We start from the raw sequence: 18,210 nt of genomic DNA on the forward strand, positions 1-18,210 counted from the left end.
ACTAACATGCTACTGACGGACAGCATTACTGTCTTGGAGGCTTGGTCTGAACAGCCCTAGTCAAAGTGGGGCTAGCAGACACACATTTAGAGACATTAATATGACAAGTTTTTATTTCAAAATTTCAGTTTTTAACCAGCATAGCACCAAAGACATGGTGCTTCTAAAACTTTGTCATCACAATAACAGATTGGACAGAAGTATGCCAGGCTATCATTAAGGCAAAAAATGAAAAAGTCCGGTCCCAAATACCAGTTAGAGTCCAGGAATCAACTCCAGATCATGGGAACCCCGAGACTGGTTTGCCAGACCCTTGGCATTCTTCAAGTGCTACGGCATGTCTGAGGACGCTGGCCTGACACTTGCTTCTCACATGCATCAACTGGGTGACACGAGGTAGATGAGATTCCAGGTCCATCTAGCAGTGGAGTGGATTCTCTCTGCTCCAGTAGGTTAATAGGATGTGTCAGGGCAAGGCCCCAAACAGAGCTGGGGTGTGGGGGCTGGTTCCTGGCACCTCATCCTCAAAACAGGATGGAGGGCTGCTACTGTTTGCCTGTCACCAGCTCCTCCTCACCCCAGACCAAAGCAGGGCCTCTTGTTCTCCATGCTGACTCACGGCTCTCAGGATCAATCTTACAGGTTCCTGGTCCCTACATCATGAGGGTGGATATAGCACTCCTCACATCATGTCAGGCTGCTGACTGAGCCACAGCTGAATTTCCCGTGACCCCAAAGCCTCCAAGAGTCTTTTCCACTTTGGCTTTCCTTCCTGGGAAGTAGTTCACAGAGGTTGCCAAGCCCTCTCAGAACATTGCAGGTTTATCCACAGATGTGTGGTCACATTGGCTTAAGCCACACTCATTTTTATTTTAGGAGATACATAAGTACTAGAAAAACTGAATCATGTCTGAATTATGCACAATGGCTTGGTATCTTTGAGGATGCTGTATAAAAATAAACTTCTGTTCATGCATGAACTAAACTGGAGTTCTACAGATCTGCAGAAACCTGTACTGTTCCCCTGGGTGTACATGAGCCAGGATGCAGCCTATAGAGGTTGCTGTTAACAGCACTGACATCACGGTGTCAGGACAGTGAAGCTGCAGAGACCCAGAGAAGCCCTGGGCAGAGAAATGAACACCTCTCCAAGAGGTTGGGCAACTAGGAGAATTCTATGCTGTGTACTGCCTAGTGTGGAAAATTCTGAGCCATGAACACTGCTACATTGGGATTTCAAACATCTTTAAACACTCAGTACCATTGAGGGGACAAACACAAATGGAAGTTCAGGTGTATGCTTTTAAAGTATAATGGAACAATAATAAAACCATGGGAAATGGCACTGGTGTTTGTTAATTCAACTGAAAGCAGTGATCTAAGCCTGGGAGAGATGCCACATGGGCACAGGGGTGTAAAGAAACAAAGCTTGCCCTCGGGTGGGATGTGTCACACTGGAAAGGCCTTTGACGTCTGGATGAAGGGCAAAAGCGCCATGAAAACCCCACAAACATGACTCCACAGCATCAGAACAAAGACGAACACTAGCCGTTTTCTGACTCTCAAACAGAATTGTGACATCGGTAACATTGGTTAGAACACTGCTAAAACAGCACATACAGAAACAGTAGTGCCACGTGTCACTCCCTATAAGTACATACACCACTTACAACATCGTTTTTAAAGCCAGGGGACAAAAAAAAACCAACTTAAAATCTCTATCCCACAGAGATGTATTCAAAAGTATATACACCTGATAGTCCAGGAGAATGTCCGCCTGGACCCAGTGTCAGCACCAGCAGAGAGCAGTGTCTGTGACTGCAACTCAGTTAAAAAATAAAAAATACAGTACTTTCTGAGGCCTAGGACTAGCTTGGGATACACTTTAAAGCATCTGTGGCAGACAGGCGTGTCCTTAGGGGCCTTCCTTTCAGACAAGCACCAAGTCACCGCTGTTACACCTAAGTGCATTTTGCATCACCATACGGGGATATAGTATTTCCATCAGAGGGTATAGGAAATTAATTAAATGCTTCACAGATCTTTACAAAAATTTCTAGAAAAATTTTTGCACTTCTATTTTTAGTTTTTCAATATGCCACTCTTCTCAACATCAATGACAACCTACTTTACGACTGACCCATAAGGAACCGGGTTCCTGGGTTGGAATCCCGCTTCCAAGCAGCACAAGTGCTATACACACTAGTTGTTTACCAGCTGCTGAAGTCTGCAAGAGCCACCGGACAGTGGAAGCCTCATTAACTGCCCACCAACAGTGACTTCAGTTTCTGCCCAGCACCAGCCTGCGCCACTGTCCCCTAGGACAGTCAGAGCAAAGTGCCTGGGAGGTTGCTGCTCTGCCAGCGCAGGCAGGTGGTTTTGGAATGTTTATATAGGTGACTAGACTGACTGAACCTCTTGCCACACTTCAGGCAGGCATACGGCTTTTCACCTGTGTGGACGCGGATGTGCTTCTTGCAGTCTGTCAGAGTCAGGAAGGTTTTGCAGCAGATTTTGCAGGCATATTTGCGAGCTCCCTCTACAACCAAGACATTGTGCTCTGATAAGGCCTTCTTGCACTTTGACAGGACATCAGCAGATGCCCTGGTCAACTGCGGAGGACCAGGCTGAGAGGGATGGCCACTTTCAAATGATGAAGTGGCCCCATTCATCATTAGCTGGGAACTGGCAGAGTTTTCAGGGATTTGTGAGCTCCTGACGGAAGTCACAACTGGCATTTTTGGAGCTATACGTCGGTAATATGGAAAATTACTGGCTCCTCCTCTTGGGGAACCCATCATCACTCTGGAGAAGGAAGAGTGGAGGCCCAAACCAGATCTGGAAAAATCCATCCCAAACTGTTCTCCTTGGTAGCCTGAAGTCTGCACACAAGGCAGGCCCATGGCCTCCTGCAGAGGTCTCACAAAGTGGGAGTCTGTAGGCTCACTGAACGGGTTCTCCACATGGGACCCAGGGGCAGAGGAGGGCCCGCCTGCAGGCCCAGCCTCTGGACTCAGCAAGTAAGGGGTCTCACCCTCCAGCCTGCAGTCACTGGTGGTGTTTGGAAGGTTATCATCATTGTTCTGATTTGCACTAAAGTTACTTCCTCTGCTCTTGTTGAGAAAATTTGAAATACTAAAAGTAGATTTATGTTCCAGGTTATTTGTGACTTCCAAAATGTGGATGTCCCCTACCCGGTCTGTGCTGGACTGGGGATCTGAAAAACTCCGGTCACTGCTTTCAGGGCTAAGGTCTATCTTCTCAGCACTGACCACAACTCCTTCCACTTCCACAGACTCGCTGCCCTCTGCTTGGGAGGTCACATCACTCACTTCATCTTGAGGCTCGGGAGAGCTCAGGGGCTCAGATTTCACCACCACTCTCACGTGTTCCTTCTCCCCAAGGCCAACATCAGGATTCTCACACTGGAAGCCCCCTTTCTCAGCTGCAGCTTCCTGCTCAAAACCAGTCTCAACCTGAGTTGCACGAGACGCCATAGACAACTGGGCTATGTTGCTGGCACTGTTGTCAGACTGGCTGGGCACTTGGGCATCTTCTTGAGCACCAAAAGATTGGTCAAACATGATGGTACTGTCTTCCTGGTTGTCAGCCATTCCATCAGGTTTGGGATTATCCACAATTTTCAGAGAATCTGGTGAAAAGAATTCCTCCCGAGAATGAACCCCCGAAGGCCCACTCTCTGGAGTGACATCAGAAATGGCAGACTCGTCCATGGAGGGGCGGAGGCGCTGCCGGGCCCGCTCCTCTGCAGACTGCTTGCGCTTGTGAAGGCGTCTCATGGGGAAGGGCGTCCGCTGGTCCAGGTTGCTGCGCATCGACGAGCTCATGGGGGCTGGCTGCTCCTCGCCACTCTGGCTGGAACTGAGGGCCGAGTTCACAATGCTCAATCCCAGCTGCTGCAGCATGAAAGAGCGCTGCATGCGGGCACTCTGCTCCTGAACACGCTCACTGGGGGGGGACATGGGCAGCGTCCGTGTTGTCAGGTAATGTTTACATGCCTTAACCACAGAGTTCAAATGCAGGTGAGAGGCTGCCAGTAAGACATCCATAACATTACTCTCTCCTAGCATGAGGGTGGAGGTATACATCATGTCAATCAGTGCAGCAAAGGCCTCCGCTGTCACTACCTCACTATCCAGCTGGATCATGTTCATGGTCTGATCTCCTTCTGCCACTGAGAACAGAGCTCGGAAATGTGTGCTGCATGCTGCCAGCACGGAGCGGTGTGCTTTAAAGTGCCTGTTCCCCACCACAATGACACAGTCGCAGAGCTGGCCATGAAGTCTCTGGTAGTTCAGCTGCTGGAAGATCTGTTCAAAGTGACCGGGAAAATCCATTATCCTATAGAACAACAAAGAAAGAAAAGTGGTAAGACATAGAAAAGCTTAACTCACAGTCAGAACAGAGTGCGATGAAGAGAAGTGTGGAACTTTTAGACTGCAATGTCTCTGACGATGGGCCTACGCGAAAGAACTTGTAAAGTAAAAAACAATTCAGCTCTCAGCTCCAGAAGCATGCAAACAATAATACTCATTAGCAGGCTGGCTGTCACCCCTCATGTGACCCGCTTACAACATCGAGAGTCTGTATTAAAGAAGCCTGACATGTGGGTGGAGGCTCATCTCCCCACAGAACTGTTAGCATTGTGCTCTCCCTGAGGACAGTGAGTGCCAAGAAATTCCAACAGCCTTGGCAACCTTAGGTGAAAAGGGCAAATCAATAGCAGGGAACATTTCTAGTTACAAATAAACGATGGTAGTCTGCAGACAAGCATTCCTCCCCCATCCCTGAAACTCCCACTGAACAGACACTAAGGTCTGGGGAGTCCGTTGTTTTAAAGGCATAAACCCCGTGGACAAGGGAACATGGATGAAGACATCAGTAGCATTTTGGAAGCTAGGGAACAGATGAGTGTCAAGTCAGTACACCCAAAGTGCTAACTCCTGAACTGGAGAGGACAAAACCCCGTGGCACCTAAGGATTCTTCTCCTCACGCTTGAGAACAGAGGTCAGAGGTCTAGGAAGTGAAAGTGCAATATGAGAATGAGACAGGAAACCTAGATGGAAGTCAACTCAATTAAAAAATCATGGGCCTGCCGGGCGTGGTGGCACACGCCTTTAATCCCAGCACTCGGGAGGCAGAGGTAGGAGGATTGCCATGAGCTCAAGGCCACCCTGAGATGACAGAGTTAATTCCAGGTCAGCCTGGACCAGAGTGAGACCCTACCTCGAAAAACCAAAAAAAAAAATAAATAAATAAAATAAAATCATGGGCCTCAAAGTGAGGTGAGGGGAAGAGACTGAGTAAAGGAAAGGCGGAGGGAGGGCCAATCAAAATCTAAGAGAATATAAATAAGTCATATGGAAACCTAACATTCAGGAGTTGTAAATTGTTGCTAGAAAAATTTCAGTTCCAGGGATGGGATACCTTCCAGTGAGTTGTTGGCCAGGGACGTCCCTGATGGCCCCCAATACATTACAGGCCATTGCAGAGGCCCTTGGTTTCCCACCAGGAATAGATGGTAAGATCTATTGCTGAAGAATCCACATACTTAGGCTTCAAGGCCACTGAGAAATCCTGCTGGAACTGAGCTGATAACCTCCTCCATGTAGACCAACTGACAGAAAGCTGGAAGAAGCCATTCTGCATGCAGTTCAATGACAGAGAGAGAAAAATCACCAGGGAAGATACTCAGAAGTGGACACTGCAAGCTTTATATTTGGCCAGCCAGGCCAAATGAGCCAAAGGGTGCAATAGTGGCACATCTGTCATGGTGGAAACCAACTGCCCTCTAATTGGATTGGAGGCCCGTTCCATGGGAGGGAATACATCCCTGATACTGAAAACTTAAAACAGGGGTAGTCATGAGCCCAAGGGGTGTTACGTCTACTGCTGACTGGCTAAATGTATATACTGTGCATATCAACCTGCCCAGTAAGCACTTCTCTTAATGTTCATACCCTTATATTAATGCTACTCTCACTTTTGGTAGAGAATCTTCTTTTCAGATGGCAGTGACCTTGGGATGACTCAGAAGTCACCATGGTGCTGAAAAGAAGTAACAGTAGTGCTCAGTATTGCAGTATCTCTATCACACCTTCCAAGGCTCAGGTTCTGTTATGGAAGAGGTGGTGGAAAGCATGTAAGAGACAAAGGAAGGGTAGGACTCCTTACACCATGCTTTCCCTCACACACAAAATGGCCTGGATATCCATGACCTCACAGTGCCTGACACTACCTACACAAGACCATCATAATAGGAGGAAAAGATCATGACATTAAAATAAAAGAGAGACTGATTGAGATGGGGACAGGATATGATGGAGAGTGGCGTTTCAAAGGGGAAAGTGAGGGGGAGAGAGGGTATTACCATGGGATATTTTTTATAACCATGGAAGTTGTTAACAAAAATATTTGAAAAGAAAAAACATCATGGGCATGACAAAGGGAAATGTAGGGCGAGATTAATACTTACCTGGGGCTAGGATCAAGGAGTGTGAATGCAAATGCACAGAGATTTGGGGGTACATACAACTGATATTCTATCAAGTTCAATTGTGGTCATAAGAATTTTCTTAAAAACGTGTGGACTATATGCTTAAGACACTATAGACATATAGCCTAAGGCAGGGCATGGTGGTGCACACCCTTAATCCCAGTACTCAGGAGGCAGAGGTAGGAAGATCACCATGAGTTTGAGGACACCCTGAGACTCTAGTGAATTCCAGGGCAGCCTGGGCTAGAGTAAAACCCTACCTCAAAAAACAAAAACGATATACATCCTAAATCAAGAAAGCTCATTAAATTAGACCTCAATAAAAAATCATGGAAAAGGGAAAAATAAACAAGCTTAGTCCAAAGGCCCATTTTCAGAGTCATTTTTCCCATCTCTGAGAAGCTTTAGAGCCCACTTTAATTGTAGAAAGCCGACAAGACTAACCAGCTTACAGTAGCATATGTGTTTAATAATATTAAGGAATTATTTTTAATTTTTAAACTTATTTGTATACATATGTGCATACGGATGTGTCAGCACCTCATGTCATTGCAAATGAACCCTAGATCCTGTGTCGCTTTCTGTATCTTGCTCAAGTGGCTGGCTTGGGAACTGAACCTGGACCAGCAGGCTTCGGAAGCAAGTGCCTTTAACCACTAAGCTATCTACCCAGCCCCATCTTTTTCTTTAGGTATAATGTGTTTAGATTTTTCTTTTCTTTTCTTTTTTTTGCTTTTCGAGGTAGGGTCTCACTCTAGCCCAGGCTGACCTAAAATTCACTATGGAGTCTCAGGGTGGCCTCGAACTCAGTGAAACCTTCTACCTCTGCTTCCCGAGTGCTGGGATTAAAGGCATGCGCCACCACGCCTGGCTCTATTTTTAAATGTTTTTATTTTTATTTATTTATTTGAGAGCAACTGACAGAGAAAGAGGCAGATAGAGAGAGAGAATGGATGCACCAGGGCCTCCAGCCACTGCAAACGAACTCCAGACATATGCGCCCCCTTGTGCATCTGGCTAATGTGGGTCCTGGGGAATCGAGCCTTGAACTGGGATCCTTAGGCTTCACAGGCAAGTGCTTAACCACTAAGCCATCTCTCCAGCCCTAAATGTTTTTTTGTTTGTTTTTTACTTTTTCAAGATAGCTCAGGCTGACCTGGAATTCACTGTGTAGTCTCAGGGTGTCTCAAACTCATGGCAATCCTCCTACCTCTGCCTCCCGAATGCTTGGATTAACGGCGTATGCCACCACGCCTGGCCTAAATGAGTATTTTTAAAAAAGAGATGGAGGGCTGGAGAGATGGCTTAGCAGTTAAGGCGCTTGCTTGCAAAGCCAAAGAACGCAGGTTTGATTCTCAGGAACCCATGTAAGCCAGATGCACATGGTGGTGCATGTGTCTGGAGTTCATCTGCAATGACTAGAGGCCCTGGCACACCCACTGTCTCTCTCTCATAAATAACTAAACAAAAATAATTTTTAAAAGAGAGAAAAAGAGAAGCTGGGCATGGTGGCGCACGCCTTTAATCCTAGTACTCAGGAGGCAGAGGTAGGAGGATTGCCATGTGTTCAAGGCCACCCTGAGACTACATAGTGAATTCCAGGTCAGCCTGGGCTAGAGTGAAACCCTACCTTGGGGGAATAAAAAAAGCAAAAGTTAATTGTGTACAACTTAAGCAACTGACAGTGTTGCCTCAGGAGAATAAGTTTGGAGAGAGATGATTTAGCAGTTAAAGATACTTGTTTGCAAAGCTTAACTACCTAAGTTCAATTTCCCAGTGCCCATGTAAAGCTAGATGCACAAAAGTGGCACATGTTTCTGGAGTTCATTCACAATATCAGGAGGCCCTGGAGCACCCATACTCACTCTCTTTGCCTCTTTTGGTTGGTCTCTCTCTCAGATAAATAAACTTTTTTTTTTCAAAAATTTTTTTGGTTTTTTGAGGTAGGGTCTCACTCTAGCCCAGGCTGACCTCAAATTCACTATGGAGTCTCAGGGTGGTCTCAAACTCATGGCAATCCTCCTACCTCTGCCTCCTGAGTACTAGGATTAAAGGCGTGCGCCACCATGCCCGGCTAAACAAACTTTTTAAAAGGATAGAACAAGGACACCACTGAACACACACAATGTCCTATGTAACTATAGTGCTTAAAAAAAAAAAAAAAAAGATTACTTTTAGGGCTGGAAAGATGACTCAGTGGTTAAGGCACCTGCCTGCAAAGCGTAATGACATAGGTTCAATTCCCCAGTACCCATGTAAAGCTAGACACACAAAATGGCACATGCATCTTGAGTTCATTTGCAGCAGCTAGAGGCCCTGGCATACCCATTCTCTGCACCAATCTCAAATTAATTAACTAAAAAATATTTTTTAAAAGATTATTTTACCATGGGATATATTTTATAATCATGGAAAATGTAAATAAAAATTTTTTAAAAAAGATTATTTTAAAAAATGATGGTAAATCCTTGGCATTCTAAAAGTACTTATCCTAACATTTTTGCAAACTTAAAAATGCACAAATACTATTACAGCATTTCACAAAAGAGCTGTTAAGTGAAGGCCACATAGATGCCAAAAAGCTCACTAAATTCAACCACTTGCCTCAGGGCCCTGGCATTATGGAGCAAACCAAAGCTGCTCAGGATCCTAGCAACAACTGAAATGGCAAATTCTAGACTCAAGCACAAGGGTCTATTGTTGGGAGTGCTGTACCAGGAAAGAAAATACAGGAATGGTAACTGCCTCCTAGCTGTGGCTTTGTGTGAGCCATATTCTTTTAGTTCTTATTGTGCTCCTTTGATTGTTTCTTAACCTCTGGTGACTTTCCAATAGAAAATATATTCCCCACTGAGGGTGTCTGCTCTTTACAATCAGGCAGAGCAAATACGCAAGGAGGCAGCTACAGAAAAAGCCAACAGTGGCAGGTAGTAACCTACATTATCCTAGACCCCCACCCAACTCACCAACAATCAAGAACTCAAAGTGTTGGCAAGATTGAACAAAATGTAATTATTCTTTAATCCCAGCACTGGGGAGGCAGAGATAGGAGGATTGTAGTGACTTCAAGGCCAGTCTGGGACTACAGAGCAAGTTCTAGGTCAGCCTGGGCTACAGTGAGAGCCTCCCCTCCCCCCAAAAAAAACTTTAAAAAAACCGTAGTTGTTTTTCACAGGTCAGCAGCCCTTGTCTTCCAAAATAAAATGGTACAGTACGTTAAATGTCAAGTTCCACAGGGGATTACAGTGTAGCAGTAGTGTTTAAGTATCAAACTAAACTGGACAGTCACTGCAGATGATGCACCAGCCCCAGGGCTGCGTTCACATTGGAGACATGGAAAAGCTGGACCTGAGAGGAGAAAAGCAAGCAGTAGTCATTCCTTCCCTTCTTCTGCTGAGAGAGAACAGAACCTGTGATGAAATGACAGTCTTGGGTAACTAGAAGAAGGCAGTGGTGGTGACAATAAGAAAATACAGGAATCACTGTTACTCTTAAGCCTTGTGTGTGAAAGCCTGTCATTGTACTAAGTAGTGTGTATTTACTTTATTTGTAATTTTCAAAACAGCCCTAAGAGAAAGGAAATTACTGCTTCCCAAATAAACTCTTGCAGCCCAGCATTCTAATATGAAAGGATGGCAATGTTCTGTCCAGTGCTTTCTTTTTCAACAAGAAGCAATTGTAAGGGGAAAAATAGCTTGCTTTTCAAAATGTCAGTTAAATCTTGAGAGTAAGAAACCACCACTCTTTCCCACAAAAGGTCATTCACTAAAATGTCAAACTCCTAATGTGCAATTCCCTACTTCCTAACAGAACACACACTGCAGAGAAATTTTGATCCCAGAAGTACTATCTTAAGGAAAATTTCCCATGGCCCATAGACCTTTCAAAGAAAAAGGCTATTCAGCTGGCCATAGTGGCACATGCCTTTAAACCCAGCACTTGGAAGGCAGGGGCAGGAAGATCAGCATGAGTTCAAGGTCAACCTGAGAGACTACATAGTGAATTCCCGGTCAGTCCCAACTAGAGTGAAATCCTACCTCAAAAACCAAACCAAAGCTGGGTGTGGTGGTGCACGCTTTTAATCCCAGCACTCGGGAGGCAGAGGTAGGAGGATCACTCTGAGTTCAAGGCTACCCTGAGACTACATAGTGAATTCCAGGTCAGCCTGGGCCAGAGTGAGACCCTACCTTGAAAAACAAAAAAACAAAAACAAACAAACAAACAAACAAAAAACAGAAAAACCAAACCAAGCCAAAACAAAACAAAACAGAAAAAAAAGAAAGAAAAAGGAAAAAAAAAAAAGAGAAATACAGGCTATTCAGGGCTGGAGAGATTGCTTAGTGGTTAAGGTGCCTGCCTACAAAGCCTAAGGATCCAGGTTCTATTCCTCAGTACCCAGATGCACAAGGTAGTGCATGAGTTAGTTTGTAGTGGCTGGAGGTCCTGGCCACACCCATTCTCTTCTCCTCCCCCTCCCTTCCCTCTCTCCCCCCTCTATATATATACACACATACATACATATATATATGTATATATATATGTGTGTGTGTGTGTGTGTGTGTGTGTGTGTGCGCGTATAATATATATATATATTTTTATAACATATATATATATTATTTGAGAGAGAGGAAGCTCTTCCTCTCTCTCAAATAAATAATAAAAAAAATATTTTTAAAAGGCTATTCAGCTGGGTATGGTGGCACACGCCTTTAATTCCAGCACTTGGGAGACAGAGGCAGGAAGATTGCTGTGAGTTCGAGGCCAGCCTGAGACAGGAATATCTGGCAGGTCAGCCTGAGCTAGAGTAAAACCCTACCTCAAAGAGGCAAAAAGGCTATTGAGGTAGCTAACATGACTCAACAAAGACAAAGAGTTAATATTGGGAGATAAGTAAAGTGCATATTTCTCCTCCCTTTTCTTCAGAAAGGGTCTATGTAGCCCAAGCTGACCTCCAACTCAAAAATCTCCCTGCTCCAGTCTCCCAAATGCTGACATCAGAGACATGGGCCACCATGCACAACACTAAGCATATACTCTTAACAATAACCTAGATATCCTACACTAAATCACCCATCTGCCTTCAAGATCAACTTTAGTTCTCCAGACCGGTCTCAAAGCACTTTAGGGATGCACAGAACTTCCTGCCAGGCCTTTTAGCAGGTAGGGCATCTTAAGGTTAATACTAAGGCTTTTTTTTTGCTCTTTATGAGCTAGAAGTTTTAAAATTAACATGATATTAGATATGATCAAAACTTGGAGGAATATAGCTGGGTGTGGTGCTGCACACCCTTAATCCCAGCACTTGGGAGGCAGAGGTAGGAGGATCACCATGAGTTCCAGGCCACCCTGAGACTACATAGTGAATTCCAGGTCAGCCTGGGCTACAGTGAGACCCTACTTTGAAAAACCAAAAACTTGGGAGGAAGATCTGCCTTCTAAGTTAATAACTGCTCGATTATCTATATGGAGACACTCCAAACTCTTTAATTTCTCTTTAATGATGAACATTTTTCATCCCAATTTATAATTCAGATGGTAATGAAAATATCTACCAAGATCAAAGCTAATCTTAGCCAGAAAACTGACCAATTAGACTATTCAGCTGTCCCTATCTCTAATATCCAGAGTGTTAGTAAGCATTTAAGTGTAAGTTAGATTCCTTAATATACAACAAAGTCCACTTAAGCTGATTTAAGAAGGGATTTGTGAATCAAGGATGTGCGAAAGCACACAAATTTTCCAGATCAAAGCTGAGAGCAGCATTTATCTATGGACATAAACATAAATACTTAGAGGAAGTTTTGATGGACACATGGTAGTTTGAATTAGATGTCCCCCAAAACTCTCGTGTTCTGAACGCTTGATGCCCAGCTGATGGCAATTTGGGAGGTGGACGTTGCCGGAAGAGGTATGTTACTGAGCATGGACCTTTAGATACGTCAGTCCAGCTCTGCTGCTGTTTTCCACCTGCTGTGGCAGAAATGAGGTCAGCCTCTGCTCATGCCATGCTTTCCCCTGCCAACATGGAGCTCCCCCAAGACTGTAAGCCAGAATAAAAACCTTTCCTCTCATTAGCTGCTTTTGGTCAGGCACTCTGTCCCAGCAATAAGGAGATAACCATAACAGTAAATTGTACCAGAGGAATGGGGAGGTTGCTGCTACAAGCCTGTGTGGCATTTGGCCTTTTGGAACTAATTTGCAGGAAGAAATGTGGAAGGACTTGAAACTCTGGCCTGAAACACACCTTGCAATGCTATAAGCAGAGTCTGATGGACCATTCTAGTCAGAGGGGAAGAAACCTTTTTTCAGACAGCGATAAAAACAGTTTGTGTGAGAGGCTAGCTGTGTTCTTTCCATGTCCTGAGAAACTGAGCAGGGTTGAGTATAGAATAGACTGGTGTGAGTAGATGGATATGGCATAGAAAAAAAAATGAAAGTTTTTGGGCTGGAGAGGTGGCTTAGCGGTTAAGCGCTTGCCTGTGAAGCCTAAGGACCCCGTTCGAGGCTCGAATCCCCAGGACCCATGTTAGCCAGATGCACGAGGGGGCGCACGCATCTGGAATTCGTCTGTAGTGGCTGGAAGCCCTGGCATGCCCATTCTCTCTCTCTCTCTCTGCCTCTTTCTCTGTCTGTCGCTCTCAAATAAATAAATAAAAAATAAACCAAAAAAATTTTTTTGTAATGAATGTTTTAGGCTAGAGACAGTGCCAATTCAGCTTCATTGTTTGAGAGATTACCATCACTGTGACTGGACCAACTGTTTTATATTCAGACAGCAGAGAAAACTATTCTGTACATATACATACACATAATTTTTTGCTGTTGTTTTTCAAGGCAGAATCTCACTCTAGCCTAGGCTGACCTGGAATTCACTATGTAGTCTCAGGCCAGCCTCCAACTCACAGCAATCCTCCTACTTCTGACTCCCAAGTGCTGGCATTAAAGACATGTGCCACCATGCCTCGTAAATCCTGACCTTTTAAAAAGTCAGGGCATCAAAAAAAAAAAAAAAAAAGTCAGGGCATCTTGGTTTCCCACCAGGAATAGATGGTAAGACCCTAGTGCTGCAGACTCCACATACTTGGGCTGCAAGGCCACTGAGAAATCCTGCTGGAAATGAGCTGATAACCTCCTCCTACATGTAGACCAGCTGACAGAAAGCTGGAAGAAGCCATTCTACATGTAGTTCAATGGGAGAAAGAGATACCACCAGTGGACACTGCAAGCCTTATAATTGGCCAGCCAGCCCAAATGAGCCAACAGGTGCAATAGTGGCACGTCTGTCATGGAGGAAACCAACTGTTCTCCAATTGGACTGGAGGCCCACTCCATGGGGGGGGGACACACCCCTGATACTAAAAACTTAAAACAGGGATAGTCATGAGCCCTAGGGGTGTAACATCTGCTGGTGTCTAGCTAAAGGTATATACAATGCTTATCAAACTGCCCAGTCAGCACTTCTCTTAATATTTAAACCCTTATATTAATGCAACTCTCACTTTGGGTAGAATCTTCTCTTTTCAGATGGCAGTGACCTTGGGATGCCTCAGAAGGTATCATAGTGCTGGGAAGAAGTGACTGGAGTACTGAGTAACATCTCAATCACATCTTCTAAGGCTCAGGGTCTAATGTGGAAGAGATGGTGGAAAGAATGTAAGAGCCAAAGGAAGGGTAGGACTCCTTACAACGTGCTCCCTCCAGACATAAAATGGCCTGGATATCCATGACTTCATAGTGCCTGACACTACCTACACAAGACCATCATAAGAGGAGGAAAAGATCATGACATCAAAATAAAAAAGAGAGTGACTGAGGTGGGGAGGGGATAAGATGGAGAATGGAATTTCAAAGGGGAAAGTGGGGGGAGGGGAGGGAAGGTATTACCATGGGATACTTTTTAATCATGGAAAATGTTAATAAAAATTGAGGAAAAAAAAAAAGTCAGGGCATGCCAAATGTGGTGATTTCTTCAATCCCAGCACTTGGGAGACAGAGGTAAGAGGATTGTCAGCTTTTTTAAAAAAGTATTTTTATTGAGGCTGGAGAGATAAGTTAGTAGTATAAGGCATTTTCCTGCAAAGCCCAAGAACTCAGGTTCAATTCCCCAGTACCCACGTATGTCAGTTGCACAAGGTGGTGCATGTGTCTGGAATTTGTTTGCAGTGGCTGGAGGCCCTGGCATGCCTATGCTCATTCTCTCTCTCTCAAATAAAAATAAAATACATTAAAAAATTTTTATTGGCCAGGTGAGGTGCGTACACCTTTTAATCCTAGCACTCAGGAGTCCAAGGTAGGAGGATCATTGTGAATTTAAGGCCAGCCTGAGACGACGTAGTGAATTTCAGGTCAGCCTGGTTTAGAGCAAGACCCACCCCAAATAACAGAAAAAAAGGGGGGGGGGCTGGAGAGATGGCTCAGTGGTTAAAGGCACTTGCTTGCAAAGTCTCATGGTCCAGGTTCAATTCCCCAGTCCCCACATAAAGCCAGATACACAAAGGCAGCATGCATCTTGTTGTAGTCAGGATTGCATTGCTGGCAGGAAACACCTGACTAAGAACAGCTTGGAGGAAAAAGGAGTTTAGGAACACAGGGTGGACATTACCTCCTGGCCAACATCAGATAGACAACAGAAACAGCATAGTGTGCCAAACACTGGCAAGAGGAAGCTGGTTATAACACCCATAAGCCAGCCCCCAGGAGGCTTTAATTCCCAATTGTCATCAGCTGGTAACCTAACATTCAGAACACCTAAGTTTACAGAGGACACCTGAATTAAACTACCATTCATCTAGAATTTGTTTGCAGTGGCAGGAGACCCTGTTGTGTGCTCAAACTCTCTCAAATAAATAAGAATATTAAAATAAAATAAAGCTGGACTGAATTCATTGCATTTTACATCATGATTAGTCATAAGTTTATGGGCATCAGGGGCAAAATGTTATGGTTTGAATGGGACGTGCACCCCCCCACACACACATGTGTTCTGAATGCTTGATCCCCAGCTGATGGCAATTTGGGAGGTGGAACCTTGCTGGAAGAGGTGTGTTGCTGGGGGTAGACCCTGGAAGTTTATTGGCCCCTAACTTGCCAGTGTTAGTCCAGCTCTGCCACTGTGTTCCACCTGCTGTAGCAGAGGTGATGTCCAGCCTCGCTCATGCCATGCTCTCCCCTGCCAACAAGAAGCTTCCATTTAAGACTGTAAGCCAAAATAAAAACCTATCTACCCAGCCACCGTTTCTGTTTGGGTGCTTTGTCTCAGCAATGAGAAGGCAACTACACCACCACAACATCTCCATCAAGCCAAACAAGAGTAGTAGCTTCCCTCCTAGAGCTTATGACTTTCAAAGCCATAGACTTTTGACTAGGTTTTCAGTACAGGCAGGAAGTCCCTCCATTGAGGGGGCCCCATGTCCAAACAGAGAGCAGTTGGTTACCTCTATAAACAGTCGTACCACTATTGCACCTGTAGGCACATCTTGCAGGGCTATGTTATTAAGTCTTACCAAGAACAGAGATAACTAATATGATTTTAAAATATGCTTTTTGTTAAATTCTTAACTTATAAACTGCTTTTTGCTAGACAAACTTAAAGGATAAAAAAGTTAAAGGCTGGCTGGAGAGATAGATAGCTTAACAGTTAAGGACCTCGACTGCAAAGCCAAAGGACCTAGGTTTGATTCCCCAGTACCCATGTAATGTCAGATGCACAAGGTGGCACATGTGTCTGGAATTTGCAGTGGTTAGAGGCCCTGGTTAGTCCATTCTATCTGTCCCTCTGTCTCAAATAAATAAGGTATTTTTAATTTTAAAAGGGATGGGCATAGTAGCTCATGTCTATAATCCCAGCACTCGAAAGACTGAAGTAGGAGGACTGCTGTGAGCTCCAGGTCAGCTTGAGCTCCAGTGAGACTGACTCGAAAAATACAAAACAAAATGAAACCAAAGCAAAGTATTGTTCCTGGTTTTTTAAATCTATTATTTATTAGAGAGAGAGAACAAGAGTTGGAAAGAAAGAGAGGATGGGCATGCCAGGACCTCTAGCTACTGCAAACAAACTCCCCAGATGTATGGGCCACCTTGTCCATCAGTTTATGTGGGTCCTGGGGAATCGAACCTGGGTCCTTTGGCTTTGCAGGCAAGCACCTTAACTGCTAGGCCATCCCTCCAGCCCCTGATTTTGTCTTTTTAAATATTTTATTTATTTATTTATTTGGGAGGGGGCACTGCAAACAAACTCCAGGCATATGCACCACCTTGTGCATCTGGCTTACATGGGGTCTGGGGAATCAAATCTAGGTCCTCAGGTTTCACAGGCAAGAGCCTTAACTACTAAGCCGTCTCTCCAGCCTAATTTCCTGGTTTAAAAAAAAAACATTGTTTGTGAATGTGCGTCGGCGCAAGTGCCACAGTGTGCATGTGGAGATTCTAATAAATCAAGGTGTCTGAGCGACACCTTCTTTGAGACAGTCTGGATGCTACACATGAACTGCCGGACTGCAAGATGTTCGACTAGCTAGCCATCAGCTTCAGATTCTAGTTACATCTCCCACTGCCACAGGTGCACTAGGATCCCAGGTGCACGCACTGCTTTGCAGCTGCTTGGCGAGGATTCTAGAGAACTGAACCCGCGTTGGCACACACTTATCATACACAGACACTTCAACAAAATATTTTTTTTAAGTAGAATCTCGGACTGGGGAGATGGCTCAGCATTTAAAGGGAATTGCTTGCAAAGCCTGCTGGCCTGGGTTCAATTCACCAGCACAAACAGAAAGCTGGCACATGCATCTGTGATCCCAATGTACCCTTGATAATGGGAGGCAGAACCAAGAGAATCTGAAAGCACCTGAAATTGTCCTCTGACCTCCCGCGTGTGCTGTGGCACCCATGTGCACACACACACATGCTGTGATGCTAATTGTTAAGGACTCATTTGTATGTTGATACAAACTTAGAAAAACACTTTACCAAACCTGGTGTCTTCCAAACTACAACTGTTAGCAATGTTTTTCCAAGCTTTTGTTCTTGTGTTCCTACTCATTTCATGACTCTCATCCTTCTATGTCAACTATACTGTTTTCTTAATTCCTAAAGCTTTCTGCAAAACTATAACCATGATTAATCTCAGTCTTTTGTCACCTACAACTTTGAGTCTTCCCTAAAGAATATAGTCAGACTCACGAAAAATGACTCTCACAAATACTTCTTATGTTTTGTTTAAACTTTAAGAAATGAAGCTGGGCGTGGTGGCACATGCCTTTAATCCCAGCACTCGGGAAGCAGAGGTTGGACTGCTGTGAGTTCAAGGCCACCCTAAGACTAGAGTTAATTCTGGGTCAGCCTGGACAAGAGTGAGACCCTACCTTGAAAAACAAACAAACAAACAAAAAAAAAACCAAAAAAAATTAAATGAAAGATCAGGGACTGGAGAGATGGCTTAGCAGTTAAGGCACTTGCCTGCGAAGCTTGAGAACCCAGATTTGATTCCCCAATACCCATGTAAACCAGATGCACAAGGTGGCCCATAGGTTGGGAGTTCATTTGCAGTGGCTAGAGGCCCTGCCACACCCATATTCTCTCTCTCTCTCAAATAAATAAAATATTAAAAAATAAAAGATCATACTGCCTCTGAGTTTAGAAATGGATAGTTGCTGGGCGTGTTAGTGCACACCTTTAAACACAACACTTTAGA

At 44.6% G+C, this 18,210-nt stretch overlaps 1 protein-coding gene across 2 annotated transcripts in view; it reads right to left on the reverse strand.

Annotated features, from left to right (window-relative positions):
- Positions 1 to 85: 85 nt before the first annotated feature.
- Positions 86 to 18,210, reverse strand: part of Zbtb5 (zinc finger and BTB domain containing 5) — a 29,333-nt gene continuing 11,208 nt past the window's right edge. For both annotated transcript variants that reach the window (XM_004658311.2, XM_045149167.1), the window contains exon 2: positions 86 to 4,362. In XM_004658311.2, the coding sequence (XP_004658368.1) occupies positions 2,328 to 4,358 (2,031 nt within the window). In that variant the 5' untranslated portion in view covers positions 4,359 to 4,362 and the 3' untranslated portion in view covers positions 86 to 2,327. The remainder of the gene's footprint in view (positions 4,363 to 18,210) is intronic.

Source organism: Jaculus jaculus, chromosome 1 (assembly GCF_020740685.1).
Source record: "Jaculus jaculus isolate mJacJac1 chromosome 1, mJacJac1.mat.Y.cur, whole genome shotgun sequence".
NCBI lineage: Eukaryota > Metazoa > Chordata > Mammalia > Rodentia > Dipodidae > Jaculus > Jaculus jaculus.